Source organism: Hemitrygon akajei, chromosome 27 (genome assembly GCF_048418815.1).
Source record: "Hemitrygon akajei chromosome 27, sHemAka1.3, whole genome shotgun sequence".
NCBI classification, from domain to species: domain Eukaryota; kingdom Metazoa; phylum Chordata; class Chondrichthyes; order Myliobatiformes; family Dasyatidae; genus Hemitrygon; species Hemitrygon akajei.
The window spans coordinates 26,333,104-26,359,309 of record NC_133150.1 but is presented as its reverse complement, the minus strand read 5'-3'; the positions used below and the strand labels follow the sequence as shown (position 1 = coordinate 26,359,309).

Genomic DNA, 26,206 nt, shown 5'->3' with positions numbered 1-26,206 from the left:
AAACACTTCCTCACTATTTTTCCCTCTCTTCCTGAACTACCTTGTTTATTTTGTTAAAAATACTAACTATAATTTATAGTTTTATTACTATGTACTGCTGTCATAAAACAACAAATTTCATGACATATACAAGTGATATTAAACCTAATTCTGATTCTGACTGAACTTTTAAAAGAAAACTTTCATTTGCCACGGGCGTATTAAATGAACATTAAAAGAACTTTCCCCTTTCACAGGATTGGAGTGTACACGGTATGTGAACTTGAATGCTCTTGTACAGTGTTAAAGGATTGTGTTTCCTCTGGCTCTTGTGTTAGGATACACAGAAGGCTTTTCATTTTGCAGGGCTGGAACTAGACTTTAGGAAATGATCAGACATTGTTCTTTCGGATGCTTTACTGGATATTTGCACTTCATGGAGTATCTGTGTGAAATTTTGAAAATAACCAGATCGAGTATCCCAACTGTGTTACATTTCTCGTTCTTTGAATTTGAGTGAAATGTGCCCCGGAACTCACAGCAGCAGGGATCAGAAATTTGAACCGTGATTTTGAAAGAGTCAGATTCACCCCAGTGGTGTTTTACAAGAGTAAAGCTGAAAGTTGATGTTGATGGCAGTTGTACATTCAGCCTTCACGCATGAAGCTTAACACTGTTGTCCCATAGCTGTATTCCTCCTAACCACAATAGAACAGGAGGAGAGCTACATTCCCAGAGCAGGAGGCATTTAAACATATCCACTGGGATGGAGAAAAGTGTAGCTTTAGATTATTTTTATTACACCTGAAGTTGTTATCCAAGTAAAACTCCTCATGTGCTAGAATGGTTACCATGTTTCAAAATAAAACTGAGAATGCACCTAGGTAATTGTTCTCCCAGGATGGTGTGAATCAGAGGAGGGGGAGTGAAGTGACAGAAACTGTTATTATATAATTACAACTACAGCAGTGTGAAATCCCCTATGTTAGTGATCTAAGTTTGAGCTGAGAGAATACAACAGAGATATATAAAGAGCAAGGATAAGAAAATGAACTGAGAAAGACTTAGTAAGTTTATTATAGAAGTATATTTGTGTCACTGTACACTACCTTGACATTCAAAGAAAGAGAAGAACTAATAAGTGAGATTGTAAAACAAATATAGAAGATCATTAACAGGTGGAAGGAAAGGCAGGAAAAGGATAAGACAAAATAAATTTTATTACAATTGTTAAAATATAATCATTATCTCCGTTGTAAGGGGATTAAAAAATGGTTCCAGTCCTTTGAAATGAATCTGCAACCTAAAATATTAGACAACTTTTGATGAGCTACCTTGTACTTATCTCAATTTATGACCTTTGTGACAAAATCGATCAAGATGAATCTCATAACAGCTGCCAGCATAACCCAGAATTAGTGAAATCCTTTTCGCCAGATGAATGTTTTTTTTAACTCGGGGACAAGTTATTAAGTAAAATCGCACTCAAGTTTAAAGTTTTTCTTTGTGTCTTTCAACGGGCTCTGTTGTTTAAGTCAACCATGAAGCATTTAATTAAAAGTAACATAGTTTTGTTCCAAGATCAGAATCAAAGATCTGCCGTTATTTTTCTTTTGCTGATGGAAGAAATATCTCGGTGTCAAAAACAGCCCAAGACACGATATGCTATTTGCTTAGCTTGTAATTGCATGTCAGCAATGTGTGTTATAGAAATAGCATTGGTAAGGTTTACTGCATCCTGAAGCTCTGAATTCAGGAGCTAAAACCTGCAAATTGACAATCAATTACGGTAGTAAAGACTGCAAGGCAAAAGACAGAGAAGTGGAAATATGTCGGTCACATTGTACTAATGCTTGGTATTAGAGAAACAAATGAGGTTCCTTAATTTCCAACCACTGGCAGCTTATTCAGATATATTCCCTGCATTTTGCCAGCCGGCATTCTGGAATGAATAAACTGGGTGGTTCTTTGGGAAAATAGACATTTTGTGAATCACAAACACGAGTAAATCTGGAGATGCCGGAAATCCAGAGCAACACACACAAAATGTTGGAGGAACCCAGCAGGTTAGGCAGCATCCACGGAAATGAATAAACAGTCGACATTTCGGGCTGAGACCCTTCTTCAGGACATTTTGTGATATTGAGCGGTATTGATACTTTTTCAGGAAAATGCCGGGTGAGGTAATATAAAAATGTTCACAGAGCAGAACAGGATTCTCTGCCATTGCACTTCCCAGCCTGTTTTGTTACATGTTTATTAAAATAAGCGGGCGGATAATCGTGGGCTAGAGAAAACTGAGCTGGAAAATCCCACCCCAAGGGTCCAGAGTTCTTTGAGGAATGTGTCTGTTTTGGTGCCAGTTGGAATGTTTTCAAAACTACACCAATATTTGTAACTCCTCCAGCAGTTCATTTAATAAATGTTGAAGGTGGAACTGGCCCAGACCAGGAAATTCTCAGGTCCTCTCAGGGTCGGTATAAACTGATTGCAATCAGGATTTTGTGAAGGCTACTGTAATTACCTTCTGCAGCCCTGTCCTATGAGAAAATCAAATCAGACATTGTTATTGCTTCTAATTGCTGCACAGCGATTTGTCCTAACAAGTGATATTGAGCTTAGTTGTGATGTTTCCATGTTTGCTGACATTCGCAGTTTAGATTTGCGGGAGGAATGATTCTGGTGAGATGCAGTAGGACAAATTAATCCCCTGACATCTGTCTGCTTTTCATGAGGCGAAGAAATGTCAGAAAAAATCAACACCATTTCTGTGCAAATGCAGTACTTTTTAATATCATATTGCATGGCTGCCTTAAATAATAAAAATATTTTAATGATGAGTTTCCAGCTGCGGTCACATGGAGAGCTGGCAAGTTAGCAATTTTTCGGTAATACAGTATGGAATTGGCCACGCTCCTCCACTTTGCTGGGGATAAAATGCAATGAGCTCAAGAACTACACACACAAAATGCTGGAGGGACTCTGCAAACCAGGCAGCATTTATGGAGGAGAATAAACCATTGACGTTTTGGGCCGAGGCTCTTTCTCGGCCTAAAACAGCGGCAGTTTATTCCCCTCCGTAGATGTTGTCAGACTTGCTGAGCTCCTCCAGCATTTGTGTGTGTGTTAGTGGCTCATGATCTCCAGCACCTGCCAAATCTCGTGTTTATGAATTCAAGAGCCCAGGAGAAAGTAAAATGCCAGCTGCATTCTGCAGTGCGCTAAATGGTATCGCAGTGTACTATAGCTACTCAGTTGGAACAATCACTCAGCATCAATGTGTGCCCATCACTCTGATCTTGAAGGTATGATGTTTGAGAATGTGCCAACCTTTCACCATACGGGCAAACCAACCTCACTATCACTGATCACAAGACTGTCTTCAACATGGACAGAGAGTGCTATTCATTGTGTTTATCTTGTTTAGAAACCAGCATGATAACAGGCCCCTTAAGCCCCAGCTTTCCAATTACAGTCATGTGACCAATTAACGGACTAACCCATTATATTAGAAACGAGAAAATCTGCAGATGCTGGAAATCTGAGCCAGACACTCAAAATGCTGGCGGAACTCAGCAGGCCAGGCAGCATCTATAGAAAAAAGTACAGTTAACGTTTCGGGCCGAAACCCTTCGGTAGGACTGGAGAAAAAAAAAGCTGAGGAGTTGATTTGTGGGCACCAACATAGCATGCCCGCAACACCTAAACCCGTACGTCGTTAGAATGTGGGAGGACATTGGAACACTTGGAGGAAACACACACGTTTACAGGGGGATCGGACAAACTCCACAAGAGAGTGGAGGAATTGAACCAGGTTCACTGCCACTCAAGTTGCCATGCTCCAGTGTCATGCTGGGAGAGCGCGGTATCATCATTGCGGTTAACGCATCGCTTCACAGTGCCAGCCAGCGATCATCGATCCCACTGCTGTCTGTAAGGAGTTTGTGCATTCCCCCCCTGTGACTGCATGGATTTTATCCAAGAGCACTGGTTTCATCCCAAATGCCAAAGATGTACAGTTCGGGTTTGTGAGTTGTGGGCACATTCTTTTGGTGCCGAAAGCGTGGCAACTTTTACAGGCTGCCCAGCACAATCCTTGCTGATTTGATTTGACACAAACGCTGGATTTCACCATATGTTTAGATGCACATGCGACAAATAAAGCTAGTCTTTAACTTTATAAAAAAAGGTCTGTGTGTATTTGGATTTGATTATACCATTGTGATACATTTTGTGATAGCTATTCCCAGAAAGCTGTGCCTGTCAATAATTTTGATTATTGATAAACTAGTTATCCTTTTAAATCAGACGCATTTTAAAAGTTCAGTATTGTTTCTAAGTGTCATTCTACTAATCCAAAGTGCTTTTAGAATTTTCCTTCAAAGCAGGAGTTTCCAACCTAGAGTGCATGAACCCCTTGCTTAATGGTATTGGACCATGCCAGAAAAAAGATTGGGACTCCTTCTGATTACTTTGCATTCCCGTTGCCTGTGTCGATGTAAGTGGCAAAGAACACAAGGCATAACGTCATCAGAGGAATCTCACAAACAATCTGTCCATTTTGCATGCAATCTTCATTAAATTATCAAGAGGCAATTAGCTGCAGAGGCTGGGAAACAGAACAAAATACAAAACTGCTGGGAATACTCAGCTGGGCGGGAATGGAGATAGAGTCAAATCTTTGTCTTGATGATCTCCCATCAAAATATAAAGAATTCGAAATCAAACAAGATGCAGACAAGGGGAATAGAACAAAATCTGTGATAGGGTGGAGTCGCAGTGAGAGGCGGAATGTCACCAGTGCTAGTGGTGCCAGTCGAGTGGAAGGGGGTTGGGAAGGATTTCTAATCACAGCTAATCTGTCTGAAGCAGCTATTAATAAAGAAAGATGAATGAAAATAGGGAGGGAAGGAGTGAATGAATGAACAGTACAGGGACAATGAGACAGAAAACAGCACAGATGCATTACAGGAAAAAAATGCTTCAAGAATGACTCTTGCTACAGTCATTCCTTGTTGCTTGTTTTATGAAATTGACGCCTTCATATTTTAGAACATAAAACATACAGCATTTCAGCCCATGGTGTTTAACAGACATTTTAACCTACTTCAAGATCAATCTAACACTTCCCTCACGCATAGACCTCCATGTTTCTTTCATCCATGTGCCTATCTAAGGGTTGCTTAAATGCCCCTAGTGTATCTACCTCTTCCACCACTCCTAGCAGCATGTTCCATGCACCCACCACTGTGTGATAAAAACCTACCTCTGATTATCCTCCAATAACCTTAAAATTGGGCTCTCTCGTATTAGCTATTTCTGCCCTGGGAAAAAGGCATTGGCTGTCCTTTAGTTTCTCCTTATCATCTTACGTACCTCCATCAAGTTATCTCTAATCCTCCTTCACATTCAAGAGAACAGTTCTAGCTTGTTCAACCTTTTCTCATAAGACATGCCCTCTAATACAGACAGCATCCTGGTAGATCTCCTCTGCATCTTCTGTAAAGCCTTCATGTCCTTTTGATAGTGAAGCAAGCAGAACTGAACATAATACTCCAAGTGTAGTCTAGCGAGAATTTTTATAGATCTGCAACATTACCTTGGAGCTCTTAAACTCAATCTAATGATTAACGAAGGCCAACACATTAATGCCTTTCAACTACCTCAAACTTGTGTGGCAATTTTGAGGGATCTATGGACATGGAACCCAAGATCCCTCTGTTCCTCTACTATTAAGAATCATGCCTTTAACCCTGTACTCTGCCTTCAAGTTTAAACTTCCAAAGCATATCACTTCACACTTCTCTAAACTGAACTCCATTTGCCATTTAATGGCCCAGCTCTACATTCTATCATTGTAAGCTACAACAATCTACGGCACCACCAACCTTCGTGTCATTTTCCATACTGTATAACCCACTTCGTCATCCAAGTCACTTATAGAAATCATCAAGTGCAGGGGTCCCTTAACAGATCCCAGTGGAACACCACTGGTTACCGACTCCAGGCAGATAACACTTCATCTACTCCTACCCTCTGTTTTCTCTGGGTGAGCTAATTCTGAATCTATTCAGCCAGCTTTCCCTGGATCCCATGCCTCCAGACATTCTGAATTCCCCTAGCACGGGGAACTTCTGTGTGAACGTCCAAGTAAAACCTATGTACACCATACCCCCTGCTCTTCCTCCTTCAGTTTCTTCTTTGAAGAACTCAATAAGTCTTCTGAAGCATGACCTCCCCCTCACAAAGCCATTCTGACTATCCCTAAACAGACGCTGCTGCTCCAAATGCTTGTAAATCCTGCTTCTAGGAATCCTCTCCAATAGTTTGCCCACTACTGATATAAGAATCACTGGTCTGTAATTCCCAGCAGCATCCCTATTAGCTTTCTTGAACAAAGGACTTCCATTTGCTACCTACCAAACTGTTGTGTCCAGTGATGCAAAGATCATCGCTAAAGGTACAGCGATCTCTCACTCCCCATAGTAACTTGAAGTCTATCTCATTCAGCCCTGGGGACTTCTCTCTCATAATATTTTTCAGAAATTCCAGAATATCCTCTTTCTTTCAGCATATTAGCCTAATCTATGCTGCCCTTGTATTCATCAAGGTCCCTCTCACTAGAGCAAAGTATTCATTAAGGGCATCCCTACCTCCTCTGACTCCAGGTATTTTTCTTCTTTTTCTCTGCTCAGTCCTACCCTCACGCAAATCATTCTCCTGTGTAGAACACATATGTAGAATGCCTTGAGATTTTCCTTAATCTTACTCACCAAGGCCTTCTCATATCCCCCTCTAGTTCTTCTAATCCCTTCTTAAGCTCCTCCTTAGCTACCTTATCACTCTCCGGATCATGTCTTATCATTGCTTCCTAAACCTGAAGTATGCTTCCTTCTTCCTTTTGATGAGATGTTCCACATCTCTTGTCAACCATGATTCCTTCACCCTACCATTCTTTCTTCATCCTACCATCGTTCCCCTGCCTCAATCAGACAAACTTACCCAGAAACCCATGCAAATTCTCTCTAAAGAACATCAATATTTCCTTGAGTACATCCATTCTCAATTTATGCTCCCAAGTCTCTGTCTAATAGCTCATAATTCAGCCCTCCCCCAAATAAATACCTTCCCATACCATCAGCTCCTATCCCTGTCCAAGTCTATGGTAAAGATCAGGGAATTGTGGTCACTGTGTCTAAAATGTGCATCCACTGAGATATCTGTCAGCTGACCTGGTTCATTGCCTAGAACTAGAGCTAGTGTGACCTCTGCTCTAGTTGGCCCATCTGCATATCGTGTCAGTAATCGTTCCCGGACAAGTAACAAATTCTGCTCCATCTCAACTTATATGCGCTAAGGCAGTGCCAATCAATTTTGCTAATCAAAACCTCATATAGTGAAATGGTTAAACAAAATGCATTATTATATGCCTATGTTCAAGGATTTGTTTCTTAATTATATTGAAGAATTTTTTCTCTAAGATGAAGAAGCATACCCCAAAGTAGCTGTAGCCATCAAACACAATTTCAGAAAGTGAATATTGATAAATTGAGGAGCACCTGTAATTTATTAAATTTCATCAATGCATTTTCATAAAAAGAATGTGTATTCTAGTAAGTTGTTGTGAATAGGTGATTATCCAGTGATTACCATAAGAGCATTGGCTGCATCTGCTGTTGTCAAGATTTCTGTCACCAAGATTTACCAGAAAATTCTTTGAAAGCATTTTTGTTGGTGTGTTGATATACACCACTCTTTCCCTGAATGTTTTCAATGGTAGCTATAAGAGGATATTGTTGCCAAATGAAGCTTAACCTTTTGAAACCAAAAATCTAGAAGGTTTCTCACAAAAAAGTCAGGATGTGCCTGATCGAATGATGTAATATTGCAGATCTCTTTAAGTTAAAGATTTCACAGCAATCAATAGGTTTAGCAGTGTAGAGTTGGCAAACATTAAGTCTTCCAGTGAAAGCCTCTGAATGGATGCCAACAATGATAAGACAAAAAAGCCGAAAATCACGTGAATTGCTGAAGCCATGGCAACGCAGTGGAGTGCAATGTCTCCTCCTCGCACAGTTGGGTGGGTCGCAGCTGGCTACCAGTCTCCTTTCTTTCTATCCTCTTCCTTTTCTTGTGCTCTGCTCCTTCGAATAGGAACCAATTGTTCCGTTCCACATTGCTCTCATGTGCCGGCAGCTCATTACCCACCACCGATGCCACAATAATGCACAGTCATTTGCCATTCTGCGCACAGCTCACGCATGAAAGGACGTTTTCAATCTGTTGCTCTGAGGACTGAATGAAAACAGCAGTCATTTTATAATGACAACAGGCAGGGCAACCCCACCCCTCCCCCAAGGCCTCCCTCAACTTGACAAGGGCTGTTGACGGGACGAGGTATCCTACAGTTCCAAGTATCGGATTAACTGAACATGCGAGAAATCTGATCAATATTCTGGTATAGACCTAATACTCTCTTCTTAGCTTTGTAGGGTGACAGTCAGACTCAGTGCTGACTCATTGCCAGTAAAATCAAGGAATTGATTGTGGACTTCAGGAAGAGTAAGTCAAGGGAACACACACCAGTCCTCAAGGGATCTGAAGTAGTTAGAGTGAGCAGTTTCAAGTTTCTGGGTGTCAACATCTCGAGGAACTATTGATGTAATTACAAAGCAGGCATGACAGCGGTTATATTTCTTTAAGAGTTTGAGGCGAATTGGTATGTCACTAAAGATACTCACAAGTTTCTACAGATGTACCGTAGAGAGCATTCTAACTGGTCTCATTACTGTCTGGTATGGAGGAGCTGCTGCACAGGATCAAATAAAGCTGCAGTAAGTTGTAAACTCAGCCAGCTCCATCACGGGTACTAGCCTCCCCAACATCCAGGACCCTTTCAAAAGGTGATCCCTCAAAAAGGCCGCATCCATCATTAGCAACCCCCATCACCCAGGACATGCCCGCTTCTTGTTGCTACCATCAAAGAGGAAGAGTAGGAGCCTGAAGACACACACTCAACATTTCAGAAACAGCTTCTTCCCCTCTGGCATCAGATTTCTAATGGACAATTTCTAATGAGCACTTCCTCAGTATTCTTTTCCCTCTCTTTTTGCCCTACTTATTTAGTTTATTTTTTTATATATACTTATTGTAACTTATAGTTTTTATTACTATCTATTGCAATGTTCTACTGCCACACAACAACAAATTTCACCACATATGCCCGTGATATTAAACCTGAATCTGATTCTAATTAAAATCTGTTCTGTTGTACAAATTTAATTAGCCGAGATTTTTTTTGCTTGTGAGGAAGTTTCTATTAAATAATGTTCAATATCGACTTAATTGAAATTTAATTTTGCAACAGACTTCTTTATTTCTGAAGTGGCGTTTTTCAGGGTGTATCTTTGCTGCTTGAATAGTACTTGAAGTGAAGATTTTTAAAAGTACTTTGGGCATTTATGCCATACTGAAGATGCCAAATAGATAGCTGTTGCTAGTCTGTCCATTTAAAGACTATGGGATTACATAGGGGACCTGCAGCAATTCTGTATAAAGCCACAAGGGAACACAATTCTAATGTGGGCCTGACTGCAGTAATCATAATGAGTCCACTTTGACTGCCTCTACCCAGTGGCCAAAGAGAAGACGCAGTGGGAACTCTGTCCACCACTATATACGATCTTCACTGCAAAACATTTACAAAACATGTAGAGATAATGGCAGTTAACAAAGGGACATACTGTTGAAATCATGAAAGGAGTTAGCCGGCTTAATTCCTGAAGCTGACAGTGCCGGGGAGATGAATAAGCGAGATAGAAAAAGCTTCGGCTTGAGAAGCACTTATGTTTAATTAGTGTTAAATGTAATGGTTCATAATGAGATGAAATTGTAACATCCTTGCATCTGCAGGCTCCACATTTCATATCTCCATTTAGAGTATTTGCAATTAGCATGAAAGTTGACAAGTGCCAATCAGTTATTGTATCTCATAAAACTCTAACTGATCTCTCTCTTCATATCTGCTCAGTTCAGATCCATAGATATTTAGTTGCAAAATGCACATTGTTAAATATTTCTTCGATTTCTCTCTCACTTATCACATTATGGGTTAGAAATGAATTATCCTGCATTGTTTTTTTGTTAGCATTCCGCACATAATCTTCCAGGCATCTCTCATTAATGTGAGAAGCTACCATCCCTACGTGTTCAGTACTCTGCCAGGGATTTGAGGCCTGGGTAAGGAGGCTTCAGTGGATCTCACATCTGATCAAATTCTATCGTGTATCTGTAGCTGTTCACATATATGGAGCTGACAGTGGCTTTGCTCCTTTTAGTAGAAAAATTAATACTTGATTTTGTAAATATAACTCTTGTCTGATAAAGTCATACATGGGCAGTCAATAAAGAACGTTTAGAAAAACTTCAAGGGAAGACCACAGGATTAAACTAAATTTGAAGCACCTGTCTATCATAATAGCCTCATCTACCTGGATCCATTATATCACCCAACTTGGATCTCCTCAAGTTCCTAATTATGTACAGCTACTGGCGTAGCTTTGTTAATATTACATCAATGTGTTGTGCCCAGGACAGATCCCCTGCAATGTTGACATACAGGAGTTTGAAACTGCTCATCCTTTCCACCATCGTCTCCTGAAAGTGTGTTCTCCCAACTTCAGCTTTCTGACGTCCACAATCAATTCCTTGATCTTGTGGATGTTGAGTGCAAGGTAGTCATTGTGACGTTCCTCACTGATGAGGTGGTCAAGGATTCGGTTGCACGGGCCCAGGTTTTGAAGCTTGCAATTGGTACTGAGGGGATGGTGCTGAACACCAAGCTGTTTTCGATAAACAGCAGTCTAAAGTGGGTATTGCTGTTTTCCAGGTAGTCTGAAGCCCACATTTTGAATGTTTTGAAAGCATTCGAAAGGTTGAGTTCAGGAGAGCAAGTGGTGTTGCATTCTGAAAAATGGTTCAATAATGTGAAGTTATATCATCTGTACATGTGGCAAGGAATGAGAACTCAGGGAAAAATAAAAATTTGTGTGCATTTATTTATCTTTTTTCACATAAGTCTCATAAGAGCAACTTTCTGTTCTGTAGTGAAATCAGAATTCCACAAGGGCAATTGCCATAATATAGGGGTCCTTATTTTTTCCATTCATCAATGGTTTGGAACCCTGCTGTATGTGAGGCTCATGCTATTGGACTGTTCTGTAGATGTTGAATTCCTTCCAGCAGACTCAACTGTGTGGACATCTATGAGCACAGTCAGTCCACCATACTGTTGCTGGGAAAGAAGTTTTGGATTACATCTGGTGATCCTCCCAGCAGGCCTTGTTGGATTAAAACAAGCCTTCCACATCAGAATGAAATGACATGGTAGTGCGAGGGGTTGGGTGTTGATGGCAGCAGCTGACAAAAGAAGACAAGAGCACCAAAGAATTCCTTCCATGGGTTCAAATGGGAGCAGCTACACGCCACCTACAAAGGTAAAATGTTGGCAGCTACACGCCACCTACAAAAGTAAAATTTTGGCAGCTAGCCAAGCCATGTCTTCATCAGAAATATTAAAGCACTCTGAATGCTTTCAAGACTTCAAACATCCCAAAACATATAAAAAAATAATCTGTATGTTTAATAAGAATACAAAAAAACTTCAAAATTTATTTGTGCATTCTGATTTTTATGTCAGAATTGTCAGTTCATTGCAGATTGTTAGAAAAATTTTATTCATTTTCTTAAATCAGGAAGCACCTCAAGCTGTAAAAAACTTACAGTAGCAAGTGCCAGTGTTTGCTGCAGTTTTGTTCCATTAACACAAAGGTGTAAAGACAAGTTATGTTCCCTTTAACCTGACACAGACTATGAGTTCATCTTATAAGTGGAAGGTATATTGTACAGGTTTGTTCTTCCACACTGAATTCCCAGATTGCAGTCTACAAAGAAATGCTGAATACAGCCTCCATAAGTACCCATTGCCCTTGTTCGTGTGGAAATGTGGAAGTTCAAAGTATGTTTACTTTCAAAGTACATATATGTCACCATTAACTATCCTGAGATTCATCTTCTTGTGGACATTCATAGTAAGTACAAGAACCATAATAAAATCAATGAAAAGACAGAAGAATTGCCAATATGCAAAAGGTGTGAAATTATGCAAATACAAAACGAAAACTAAGATAATATTAAATAAACAAAACTGAGAACATGAGTTGTATTTCAAGTCCTTGAAAGTGAGTCCATAGATTGTGGAATCATTTCAGTGTTGAGGTGAGTGAAGTTATCCTCTCTGGTTCAGGAGCCTGATGATTGTTCAATAACAGTTAGTGATCCTGGTAATGTGAGTCCTAAGGTTAATGTACTTCCTTCTCAAAGGCAGCAGTCAGAAGTGAGCACGGCCAAAATGGTGGGGTCCCCGTCGTTGGATGCTGCTTTCTTCTGGCAGTGCTCGTTGTAGATGTGCTCAGTGGTGAGGAGGGTTTTTCCTGTGATGGACTTGGCTGTATCCAACGTTTCAATTCAAGGGAAACGCTGTCTCCATACCAGGCTGTGAAGCCACCAGTCATTATATTCTCCACCGTATGTTTATAGAAGTTTGTTAAAATTTTAGATGACACGCCGAATCTTCACAAACTTCTAAGAAAGTCGAGGCGCTGCCGAACCTTCTCTGTAATGGTATTTATGTGCCGTTCCCAGGACAGATCATCTGGAATGACAGCACCAGGACATTTAAAGTTACTGACCCTCTGCACCTCTGATCCGCTGATGAGGAGGACCTTTTTCCTCCTCCTGAGGTCAATAATCAGCTCTTCTGTTTTTGCTGACATTGAGTGTGAGGTTTTTGTTGTACCATTCAGCCAGACTTTCAATCTCCCTTCTGTATACTGATTCATCACCACCTTTATTTTGGCCAACCACAGCGGTGTCGTCTGCAAGCATGACATTGGAGCCATACTTGGCCTCTCAGTCATAGGTATAAAGCGAGTAAAGCAGAGGCCTAAGCACACAGCCTTGTGGCACCTGGGCAGATGCTGATTGTGGAGGAAGAGTCACTGGCAGCACAAGCTGACTGAGTCTGCAAGTGAGGAAGGAGATATCGAGGCCAAGGTCTGGGAGCTGTCGGTTTCACCCCAGCATCTGTCCCTCACCACCCAGCTCAAAACCTGAGCCATTATCTTATTCCAGCATGCCATTAGTTGCTGAATATTGGAAAATAGTGGTATTACCAATAAAACACTTCGGCTGGCTGGAGCTCTGTTCCCCATTGGAAGCCGGCAGATGGGGTCGGAAGATTTTAGATAAAAATTGTAAATTGCGATTTTTGTTCTTTTTTTTAGAAGTCTAGCTATGAAGCTAAATTTTAGCTGCTTTGATATTGCTCAAGACAAAAGTACTTGCATTTGAATTGGGTACTTAAGTGGAAAATGATTTAACTCTTTAGTCAACAAACTGATGTACAGTAGGCACAGGGAAATGTGTTCCATATATGTGTGTTTATGGCTGTGAAGCTTAAAAAGGAGGAAGCCATTTGGGACTCCATTCTGACACAACAGTGCAAATAATGTGTTATATACTTGATTGCCAAATATAAAATTCCAGTGTTAGGCAAGAAGTCAGGAATCAACTTGTGAAGAAAGCTTCAGTACATTTACAATCTCTCCTCTTCTCTCTTAGGGACTTAATACTGTTTTCAATGCCGACAATATAAAGAAATTTTCTTCGGATTATCATTTCTATTCAGTTGGTCTTTGTTCAGTCTGAAAAACATTTAGCTTAGTCAGATGCCGTTGGAGGTTGCTGGCTGGTGAAAGGATGATCTGATAGTTGAAGAATGCTTTTGTCTGTAGGAGGCCTGGCTAGTGTGATATAGGGATGCAAGGGGAAGTTGACAGGACTGGGACAAACAAAAGGACTCTATAAATGTTTAGACCTGCAAGCTTCAGAGCTGCTTAAATCCTTCTAGGCTTCTATTGGCAACCCTGGTTCACTGAAGCTCAATAGCATATTTCTTGTTATTTTTAGATGTTTAAAGTGATATTCTCTCCAAGATGAGGTATTTATCAAACCTTTCAAAGTAAATTTTCAGGCAGTTGGCACACCTTGGCAGTTGGTGTAAATTGCTCCACCTCTACTTGTTATAAAAAGGTGTTTTCTTTCTACCTAGTACTAGTAGTGTAAAAAGATTTATCAAGTTATGAAGAGAGACTGTCTAGGATGGAGTTGTTTTGATTTCTTTGGAACAAAGGAGTCTGGTGATTTAATTAAGATGCACTGAAGCCTGACAGAGTAAACAGAAAAGGAGAGAGTAACATTAGATTTAAGTTAATTATCTAAAAGATTAGAGAGAAGTTGAGGGAAAAGGATAGTGAAAGTGGAAACCCTTGTCACCTTTAAACCACCTTGATGAGCACATAAAAAGCCATAACCTACAGGACTGGGAAGTGAGGTTAATTGTATGGATGAGATAGACTGAATGGACTTCTTTCTGCAAAACTTTTCTATCAATGTTAAGAAATTGAAAAGTTTCTGACTTTCTCGAAATCCTTTTTCCTTTTCCCATCCTTTATCTCATCTCCCATTATTATCAGTAATTTGATCTCTTTTAAGAATACCTTTCTACAGAAGAACAGTCAAGGAAATAGTTATGCAACAATTTGTTGGATTCAATGGCCAAATTCCAGCTATTTCTCTCTACTCTGTTTACTGGATTACCAGAAATTCATTAGAATGGCTCCCAGAAGAAATTGGAACCAGATTTAATATCATGTTGTGAAATGTTTTGCTTTGTGTCAGCAGCACAGCATGGTCCATAAAAACAAACTATAAATTACAATAAGAAGTTTGTGTGTGTGCATACACATGCATAGAAATTCAAAGTTCATTATCAAAGTACATTTAGGTCATCATATACAACCTTGAGATATCTTTTCTTGTGGGCTTTTACAGTAAATACAAGAAGCAACAGAATAAAATCAGTGAAAGATGACACTCTAAAGGGTGGACAACAACCAATGTCCAAAAGTAAACTACAAATACAAAAGAAAGGGAAAAAAGAAATAATAATGAATAAATAAGCAATACATATTGAGATGTGAGATGAAGAGTCCTGGAAAGGGAGTCCATACGTTGTGGGAACAGTTCAGTGACGGGGCAAGTGATGTTGAGTGAAATTATCCCTTCTGGTACAAGAGCCTGATGGTTGAGGGGTAATAACTGTTCCTAAACCTGGTGGTGTGGGCCTTGAGGCTCCTGTATCTTCCCTCCAATGGCAGCTGCAAGAAGAGAGCATGGCCTGGATGGTGGTGGTCCTCGATGACAGCTGCTGCTTTCCTGCAACAGCACTCCTTCTAGATATGTTCGACGGTGGGGCAGGCATTATCCGTGATGGACTGGGACATATCCACTATTTTTTGTAGGCTTTTTGATGTGTGTGGGTATCTATTGGACAGGCTTAGGTGCAATACAGCCAAACCCAAATTTGCTTTGTTCAGTTCTACAAATGGGATCTTGGATTAAGATTTCCATGCAGAATTAGCTACCTAAGAATCACCTTGTGATTAAAATTAATCTTTCTTCGGTATGTTCAAGTGTGGAGTCAACAGCTTCATGGCAGTGGACTCTGTCTGATTCTGTGTTTATGTTCCTAGAACATTTGCACTGTAGAGAGAAGTACTGTTTCAGAGTCAGCTACCTCCCATGGAGAGCAAAACTATGTTCAATAAATCATCCTGCCTGCCAGTGTTCGGCAATGAATGAGCCAATGGAGCTGATTGGCCAAGTTGGAGAACTGTCAATACAAATAACCACACGCATGTATTCTGCAAACCTCAACAGGATTATGTTCCCAATAAATCAAATGTATAAACACAAGATGCTGGAAATCCAGACCAATGCACACGACACACACATGATGCTGGAGGGGCTCAGGCAGAATCTTTGAAGAGAACCAAAACCAGTTGATGTTTCAGGCAGAGACCCTTCATCAGGACTGGAAAGGAAGGGCGAGGAAGCCAGAATAAGGAGTTGGGAGGGGAAGTAGTACAAGCTGGCAAGTGATAGATGAAAACAATTGAAGGAGAAGGTGAGTGTGGGAGGGTAGGATGAAATGTGAAGATCCTCACATTTCCATCTCCTCCCTTTGTGCCCCTTCTTCCTTTTCTCCCATGGTCAACTGTCCTCTTCCACCTGTCACCTCCCAACTTTTTATTTCAACATGCCCTTCCCCAGCCACTCATCATTCTCCTCACCTAGTTTCACCTATCACTTGCCAGCTCGCTCTCCTTCCCATCTCCCCACCATCTTATTTTGGTTTCTTCCCTCTTTTCTCATTCCCCAACCCCCTACCCCCTTCCTTTGAGATCAAATATACTTTGAGAAAATTGCTTAGACCCAAAGAGGGAAAGATCTTGGGGAGTCCTTGGAGCAGCATCATTCATAGCTGACCATGAGCACAATTACAATTTCGCTAACAACAGCCTTTAGGAAAAGTAGTACTTTCCAAAGGAATATTTCAAGATGTTAGATTTCCACCAAACTGAAGAGAGAAGTATTTTTGAACATTGACTTCTCTAACTTCCGTTAATGCTCCTCCTCCCCTTCTTACCCCATCCCTGACATATTTAGTTGTTTGCCTGATCTCCATCTCCCTCTGGTGCTTCCCCCCCCCCCCTTTCTTTCTCCTGAGGCCTCCCGTCCCATGATCCTTTCCCTTCTCCAGCTCTGTATCACTTTCGCCAATCACCTTTCCAGCTCTTAGCTTCATCCCACCCCCTCCGGTCTTCTCCTATCATTTCGCATTTCCCCCTTCCCCCACTACTTTCAAATCTCTTACTATCTTTCCTATCGGTTAGTCCTGACGAAGGGTCTTGGCCCGAAATGCTGACAGTGCTTCTCACTAAAGATGCTGCCTGGCCTGCTGTGTTCCACCAGCATTTTGTGTGTTGTTGTTAGAGAAGTATTTTTTTTCAGATTTGGTCATCAAATCTGACAAGCCAGCGAGCACTGTGAGGGTCATGTTTTTTGACTTCTCCAGTGCGTTCAACACCATCCACCCTGCTCTGCTGAGTGAGAAGCTGACAGTGATGCAGGTGGATGCTTCCCTGGTGTCATGGATTATTGATTACCTGACTGGCAGACCACAGTACGTGCGCTTGCAATACTGTGTGTCAGACAGAGTGGTCAGCAGCACTGGGGCTCCACAGGGGACTGTCCTGTCTCCCTTTATCTTCAGCATCTACACCTCGGACTTCAACTACTGCACAGAGTCTTGCCATCTTCAGAAGTTTTCTGATGACTCTGCCATAATTGGGTGCATCAGCAAGGGAGATGAGGCTGAGTGCAGAGCTACGGTGGGAAACTTTGTCACATGATGCGAGCAGAATCATCTGCAGCTTAATGTGAAAAAGACTAAGGAGCTGGTGGTGGACCTGAGGAGGGCTAAGGCATCGGTGACCCCTGTTTCCATCCAAGGGGTCAGTGTGGACATGGTGGAGGATTACAAATACCTGGGGATATGAATGGACAATAAACTGGACTGGTCAAAGAACACTGAGGCTGTCTACAAGAAGGGTCAGAGCCATCTCTATTTCCTGAGGAGACTGAGGTCCTTTAACATCTGCCGGACGATGCTGAGGATGTTCTACGAGGCTGTGGTGGCCAGTGCTATCATGTTTGCTGTTGTGTGCTGGGGCAGCAGGTTGAGGGTAGCAGACACCAACAGAATCAACAAACTCATTCGTAAGGCCAGTGATGTTGTGGGGGTGGAACTGGACTCTATGATGGTGGTGTCTGAAAAGAGGATGCTGTCCAAGTTGCATGCCATCTTGGACAATGACTCCCATCCACTCCATAATGTATTGGTTAGGCACAGGAGTTCATTCAGCCAGAGACTCATTCCACCGAGATGTAACACTGAGCGTCATAGGAAGTCATTCCTACCTGTGGCCATCAAACTTTACAACTCCTCCTTCGGAGTGTCAGCCACCCTGAGCCAATAGGCTGGTCTTGGACTTATTTCAACTTGGCACGATTAACATTATTATTTAATTATTTATGGTTTTATATTGCTATATTTCTACACTATTCTTGGTTGGTGCGACTGTAATGAAACCCAATTTCCCTCGGGATCAATAAAGTATGTCTGTCTGTCTGATGGTTTAAAGAGCCAAACTTTCATGAGGGGAATATGAAATACTCTATATCAGGGGTCCCAACCTGGAGTCCATGGACCCCTTGTTTAATGGTAAGGCTCCACGGCATAAAAAATGTTTGGCAACTCCAACAGTCTATATAAATCAATATACGCTATATTAATTTAATTATTGTATATCAACTTGAGTGGTGGGTGTCTTAGAACATAGCTAAGACCTTTCAACCCACCATTTCTATGTCCACCATCTAAAGCTTTATCTATATTAATCCTGCTTATTATTGTTGAAGCAATTTATACAGTGTTGTTGTGTTGTGTGCTGACAAGTAGATTTGATATATGGTTTAGTTCACTAATTTTTCATATTCTTCTCCATAAGAGAAATAACTCTTTAGTTCTCAACGTAGGTCAGCACATAAACATCACTTTCAGGAAAGTGAAAACGATCTCTGGATAAATGCTGTCCGTTTATTGAAAGCTACAATGGAAAATGTTACATGTAAAGTAGTGATAGTTGATGTTCTCGTATCATTTAAACTGAGCTAAGATTGTCAAGCTTACTATTTTGCACAAGTACAGTGAAATTCATAGGGTCATAGAACACTACAGCACAAAATCAGGGTCTGCAGTCCATCTAGTCTGTGCTGACCCATTAATCTGCCTAGTCCCATCATCATGCCTCCAGCCCATAACCCTCCATACCCGTCCAATCCATGTGTCTATCCAAATTCTTCTCAACTGTTGGAATTGTCTCTGTATCCACCACTTGTGCTGGCAGTTTTCATCACCCTCTAAGTGAAGGTGTTCCCCCTCATGTTGCCCTTTCACCCTTAACCCATGACCTCTAGTTGTAGTCTCGCGCAATCTCAGCGAATAAAGCCTGTTTGCATTTACCCTGTCAAATTTCAAAGTACGTTTATTATTAAAGTATCAGCAGTATACAATACTGAGATTCTTCTTGCAGGCAGCCTCAAAGAAACAGCGTAGAACTCATTTAAAGAAAAAATCCACACAAGATCATCAAATGTGGAAAAAGTGAACAAATAACACACGGAATATTAAACATCAAACTGCAGTGTCCACAAAAGAGAGTCCACACCCACGAGCCTCTGAAGCGAGTGAAGCCAGTACAGGAGCCGATGGCCACAGCCACTGATTCGGTCAGTTTAACCCTGTATCGATAGTTGCACACCACAGCCACAGGCCCAGTTCTGTGCCTAAGTGCCTCGATCTAATCGTGCTAATAGTGAAGCACTTTCAACGCTGAGGGCATTAAAGATCAAGCCACTGCCTAAAAAGTCCACAGCCATGAGCCACTGAGGCGATCAAAACTTGCAGTGTGAGACCCAAGACTCTTGCACAATCCACCCGCAGCAGCAAGAAAGACACCACTCAAATGCAGGTAGTTGAAGACCCGTTCCTTTTCCGCTGTTGTCATTTTTCAGCCCACTTTTCCCACTGGTCCAGATGCCACTGCAAGCCTAGATAGTCTACCTTGCTGTCCACTACAACCCACAATCTGATCCATTTCACCACATTTTCATCCAGTTTGTACCTTGCTGTACACTACACCCCCCAATCTTTGGTGTCATCTGCAAATTTGCTGATCCAGTTCACCACATTTTCATCCAGTTTGTTGATAAAGATTCGGCATCGATCCCTGCGGCATACCACCAGTCACAGGCCTCCTGTCAGAAAAACAATCATCTACTCCCACTCTCTGGCTGTTTCCATGAAGCCAGTCTTTAAACTGATTTACTACCTCATCTTGAATGCCAAGCAATTGAAACTTCTTGATCATCCTCTGATGGTACAGAGAAAATCTACAGCACAATACAGGCCCTTTGGCTCACAATGCTGTGCCAAACATTACTTACCTTAGAAATTACCTAGGGTTACCTATAACCCTCTATTTTTCTAAGCTCAATGTACCTATCCAAGAGTCTCTGAAAAGATCCTATTGTATTCGCCTCCACCACCATTGCCGGCAGCCCATTCAATGCACTCACCGCTCTCTGCGTAGAAAACTTACCCAGACATCTCTGTATCTCCTTCCAAAGCACCTTAAAACTGTGCCCTCTCATGTTAGCCATTTCTGCCCTGGGAAAAAACTACTCACTATCCACATGATCAATGCCTCTCATCATCTTATACACCTCTATCAGGTCACCTCCCATCCTCTGTCGCTCCAAGAAGAAAAGGCCAATTTGACTCAACCTATTCTCATAAGGCATGCTCCCCAATATAGGAAGCATCCTTGTAAATCTCCTCTGCACCCTTTCCATAGTTTCCACATTCTTCCTGTAGTGAGGTGACCAGAACTGAGCACAGTACTCCAAGTGGGGTCTGACCAGGGTCCTATATAGCTGCAACATTACCTCTCGGCTCGTAAACTCAATCCCACGATTGATGAAGTCCAATACACTGTATGCCTTCTTAACCACACAGTTAACTTGCGCAGCAGCTATGAGGGTCCTATAGACTCGGACCCCAAGATCCGCTGATCCTCCGCACAGCCAAGAGTCTTACCATTAATACTATATTCTATCATCATATTTGACCTACCAAAATGAACCACCTCACACTTATCTGGGTTGAACTCCATCTGCAGCATCTCGTGCAGGATGTTGTCAAAGGCCTCGCTGAAGTCCATGTAGTCAATGTCCACTGCCTTGCCTTTATCAACATTCCTGGTGACTTCCTCAAAAAACCTTGTACAGCTACAAAGACAAACTTTTAGCGGCATCACGTGCATGTAAAGATAGACAACACACAGGATATGAACTATTGATAAATTTTATGACAATGGAGAGACAAAAATGGCAAAACAAGATCTTGGTGTTAAAAAAGGACACAATCAAAGACTCCTCGCTAATAGTAAGGCAAAAACCATTCACCTTCAGCATCTTCAGCATATTTAATTAGCTTACTTGATTTGTTGATTTTGTTGGCCCAAAGGGACACATTCTTGTTTGTTCTTTTATTAATGCAAGAAAAATAACCTCAGTTGTACCAAGCCCATTAGTTAGATCATTATCCATGAATTTTAAACAATCTTGAAATAACACAGCTGCTGAAAATTCAATACAGTGGATTTCACTTAACTGGGCACATCGGGACTAGTACATTTTGGCCCAATTAAGTGGCTGTACCAATTATCCAAAGTTTCATGGAAAAATTTAGAAAGGTATAAAATAGACAAACTACCATTTAACTGAGTAAAAAATGATGTATTTAAATGAAATACAGAATAAATTAGAACATTATCAATACTACTACGGTACAATAAAACTTCATTAGTTCCTAATAGTACTCAGTGTATGCTGCTGTGTTCTTCTGATTGACTGTAAATGAACAAATTCAGCACAGAACCCTAGTACAGATAAAGGACTGTCTTCATGCAATGTTTTTGCCGATTGCATCCTCTGAATCTTCATTTTCATTGTAACATTTAGGATTTTTGTCAATACCTGAGAATTTTTCATAGTGCCCAACTTGTTGAAGTAGTGGAATTGTTTCATTTTCACTCCTGCTGTTTCTGGCATCTCCAAGCCTGAATGCTTGAAAGCGCAGTGAGCAAAACAGGTCTACATAGTCGTACTTGTTTATTTCTTGCCGTCTATCAGTGACAAAAAAAATCACTACTCTTTGAACACCGGCACACACGACTGACAATATTTATAATCTGTTCAGAATAAGCACGGTGTAGCATCTTAATACCGCACAGTTGCACATCACTGATGCTAGTTAGAAACTGTTCAGCAGCAGTCTCCTCCCTCAATTTAGCGGCATAGTGTTCCAAGTACATGAAAAGAATCCGGCTATTTTCTCAATTAGCTTTTGTTTTCTAAGAGTTGTCCCAGATAAGTGGCTGCTCTTATTAACCGATGGCTGAATTAACCGGAATCTACTGTACTTCAAGAGTGTCCATAGAATAGTGTATCATTTGCAATAAATTAAGAAAAAATAGGATATATTTTTACTCCATTGTGCTGAAGGTGATGTGCTACACTGTGGCAAAAGCTTTTTAGGTATGGGCTTATTCTCTTAATTTTGCATGTAGTGAATTTCTAAATTTTGGATGCTGAAGAGAGAGAAAACTAAATGCATATGGATATTCCGATATGTCAATCCATGGCCTCCTCTACTGTCGAGATGAAGCCACACTCAGGTTGGAGGAACAACACCTTGTATTCCATCTGGGTAGCCTCTAACCTGTTGGCATGAACATTAATTTCTCTAATTCCGTTAATTCCCCTCCTCCCCTTCTTACCCCATCCCTATTCATTCATTCATTCATTCTTTTCCCCTCTCTTTCCCTCTCACAATAACACCTTGCCTCTTCTCCATCTTCCTCTGGTGCTCCCCTCCTCCTTCCTTTCTTCCAAGGCCTTCCGTCCTATGATACTCCCCCTTCTCTAGCCTTGTATCCCTTTTGCCAATCAACGTCCCAGCTCTTAGCTTCATCCCTCCCCCTCTGTCTTCTCCTATCATTTTGGGTCTCCCCCTCCCCCCCCACTTTCAAATCTCTTGCTATCTTTTTTTTCCGTTAGTCCCGACGAAGGGTCTCAACCCGAAACGTTGACTGTACTTCTTCCTATTGATGCTGCCTGGCCTGCTGCGTTCCTCCAGCATTTTGTGTGTGTTGCTTAAATGCATATGGAACAATCCCACATTGTTGGAATGGACTACATCACAGGATTGTCAGCTCACCTACCCAACACAGTGGGGCAGCCAGGTTGTCAAAATGAACAAGATAAGCTAAATAAATAAATGATGCATGCCAAAATTCTCTCCCTTTACACTTAGATGAAAATTATGTTTTCGGATATGTAACATGACATTTTTATTGAAACTGAACATCTTGTCACTTAACCTGAAATATGGTTTACAGTTTTGCGAAATAAATGGAAGAACTGTGCAAATTGGTAAACAAATTGTAGCAATTAGAAATTCACCCCAAAAGGCTTTACTGTGATCGAGTGCAATATTCAACTCTATTATTATAATTCCAGAAAATCTCATCCAATAATTTTACAACAAATTACAAAATATGCTTGTTCTTTTTTCAACAGCCGTACATTGGGATATCTGGTGTTCCTCAAGGTCCTTCTGATCAGAAAGTTGCTGTAGTTACTGTTGATGACTGTGATACTTCAGTTGCATTGCGTTTTGGCAGGCTTATTGGGAACTATTCCTGTTCTGCTCAAGGAACTCAGTCAGGATCAAAAAAGTAAGTTCTAAATTAAAAGAATGATCCTTCAAGAACCTGAGATTATTTCACAGTCACAAGACTCGCCTGTCAGATAGTGACCACTCTCTTCATCACCTGCCCCCAATCAGGAAAGACGTCATCCCACAAGAGTAAGAAGTCATTCACAGTAGTTAAATATTTAAGCCTGAGTCAGACAATTTAAAATATGTTTATGTACATTGATGAATAGAGAGCAATACATTACATATTTGGGTTGAGTTGCATTCTATTTTAAATTGGATTTTATAATTAGGCAGGGAGTGGTGTTTTGCAGTTAATAGTTTATTGACATTTGAGTAGTATTGTTTGATTCAGTATTTTTGTTTGCTTAATTGATTCATTACAAGTTACATATAATAGTACGTGAATTGCATACACGCATGCTTCGCTTCAAGTAAAAAGTTAGACGCGCGTCCCTGGCTCCCTTGTTTTCCTTTCAAATAGTTTAATGTTTTGGAGTTAGAAGGCATAACACCCACCAAGAGCGAAGCAAAAATACGGAATGTGCAGGGGCATCCAGAGAAGAGGACTACACTTTATTTAGTTGCTAGCTCAAAAGATCAAGTAGGCTTTGAAGAAGAATAAAGGAAGAAAAGTTGAAATGTATAACACGGTGTGTCATTTTGATACCAAAGATGACTATCTTCAGCATTAACATGAAATCTATGGAAAATCCAGGCTCAGGTCTTCACAGGTAGACTCGTAACGTTAAACAATTCTACTGTATTGGAATTGATGGTATGTTTAAATCTATTGTAATTTCTAACAGCTGTATTAAACAGTAACCGTTTATTTTTATTCTTAATTATTTATTATTAAACAGTACCAATTTATTTTTAATTCAATATTTACCACAAAAGTAAATGCCAGTAACATATCCTTTACCACAATGTTTCAGACATTTTGTGTCATTTGTAATTTCTTTCCAAGAAATTTCAAACACAATTCATTTGGGTTTATTGCTAATCTCAACGTGTTTTGCTGAACTACTTCACCCACATTTATCTTGGGGCCAGATAATTGGAATTTTTTGTTTTGACTAATCCCCTGGAGCCATGCTTAGGATAATTACTTTTCTTTTCTGACCATGACAGTAGATGTTCCCAGTTCGGCCTCTTCTACATCAGTGATATCTGACGTAGATTGTGGGATGGCTTTGTCGAGCACCTTCACTCCATCTCCCGTAAAGAAGCAGGATTTTCTGGTGGCCACCCATTTCATTTTGACTTCTCATTCCCATTCCAGCCTTTCTACTACCATGATGAGGCCACACTCTGGTTGGAGGAACAACACCTCAAATTCTGTTTGGATAGCCTCCAACCGGATGGCATGAATATTAATTTCTCTAGCTTCTGGTAATTTTTTTGCTCATCCCCTTCTCACTTCTTTCCATTCCCCATTCTTATTTGCCTCTCACCCCTCCTCACCTGACCATCACCTCCTTTTGGAGCTTTTCCTCTTTTCTTATTTTCCAAGATCCTCTGTCCTCTCCTATCATATTCCTCCTTCGTCAGTTCTTTACCTTTTCCACCTTTCACCTTTGAACTTCTTACTTAATCCCACTCCCCCACCCATGCACCTTCCCCCTCACCCGGTTTCACCCATCACCTGCCAGCTTGAGCCCCTTCCCCTCCTCCTACATTCTTATTCTGACTTCTGTCCCCTTCCTTTCTAATCCTGATGAAGTCTCTTGGCCTGATCGTCGACTATTCATTCCCCTTCATTGGGTTCCAAGTTCCTCCAGTGTTCTCAAGATTTCAAACATCTGCACAATCCTTTCTGTTTATCATATATTTCTGTTTGATTTCTTTCCTTGTCTCATTTCATTTTCCCCATTCCAAAGGCAAGTGATTCTTTTTCCTGAATGATTACATTAGCCAACTGTGTGCATTGGCTACAAGATTCAATAGGCAATTCAACTTGAAACAGCCGTGTGTCCACATTTTTCAACAAGGCTCATTGAACTTTAATTACCCGTCACTATTTTCACTTGCTGTAACTTTGCATGCAACGTCAGTAAGACCAAATGGTCTGGGTCTTCTTACTAACTAACAACAATTACATCTGAAACTCTTGATCAGAATGCAAGTGCGTTCAGAATGTCAGCACTTGCAAGTCCAAAACTTGCTGAAATTCTCTGAACTGTGAAAGACTCCCACATTCGCCTTTAACCTCCACCTGGTTAGTGAAGTGACTGCATTTTGTCTCCATGTTAAAATGAATCCCAGAAGTTGCTTGTAGTGGAATTGTATAGATTTTTTAATGAATTAAACATTTCTAGAGAGTGCTTTGTCTGTACTTGCCTTTGAATATTTATTAATGATTACGCTTGCTATGTTATTAGTCAAGTTCAAAAGTATTTGATTGAACTTGAAGGGCCTAATAATGTTAGGAGGAGCAAGATGAAGACGACCATTGATTCTGCTTTTGCTTTTCAGGTCCCTGGATTTGACAGGCCCTCTACTCCTTGGTGGAGTTCCAAACCTGCCTGTAGACTTTCCACTTCAGAACCATGAATTTATGGGATGCATGAAGAACTTACTGATAGATAACCAGCAAATTGATATGGCCGATTTCATTGCAAATAATGGCACAGTATCAGGTAACAAGAGAGTCCAATGTAACCGGGTTGCCACACCCCAGTTCAGAGGATTGGTTTATGTTTTCGCAGCCCTCCCCCACTCCATTGCTTCCACCTTTTTACGGTATAATTAAAACATGAGTAAAAACTATTTATTTTTTATCACCTTATTGATTCTTAACCCTGATGCTCCTTTTGGGCTCTTATAGAGATAGGCAGCACATAAACAGGGCTTCAG

The 26,206-nt window shown here is 40.9% G+C and overlaps 1 protein-coding gene across 5 annotated transcripts in view; it reads left to right on the top strand.

Moving 5' to 3' along the window:
- Positions 1–26,206, top strand: part of celsr2 (cadherin, EGF LAG seven-pass G-type receptor 2) — a 314,788-nt gene that overhangs the window by 193,743 nt on the left and 94,839 nt on the right. For all 5 annotated transcript variants that reach the window (XM_073030493.1, XM_073030495.1, XM_073030494.1 and 2 more), the window contains exons 6-7: positions 23,209–23,366; positions 25,826–25,989. In XM_073030493.1, coding sequence (XP_072886594.1) covers positions 23,209–23,366; positions 25,826–25,989 — 322 coding nt within the window. The remainder of the gene's footprint in view (positions 1–23,208; positions 23,367–25,825; positions 25,990–26,206) is intronic.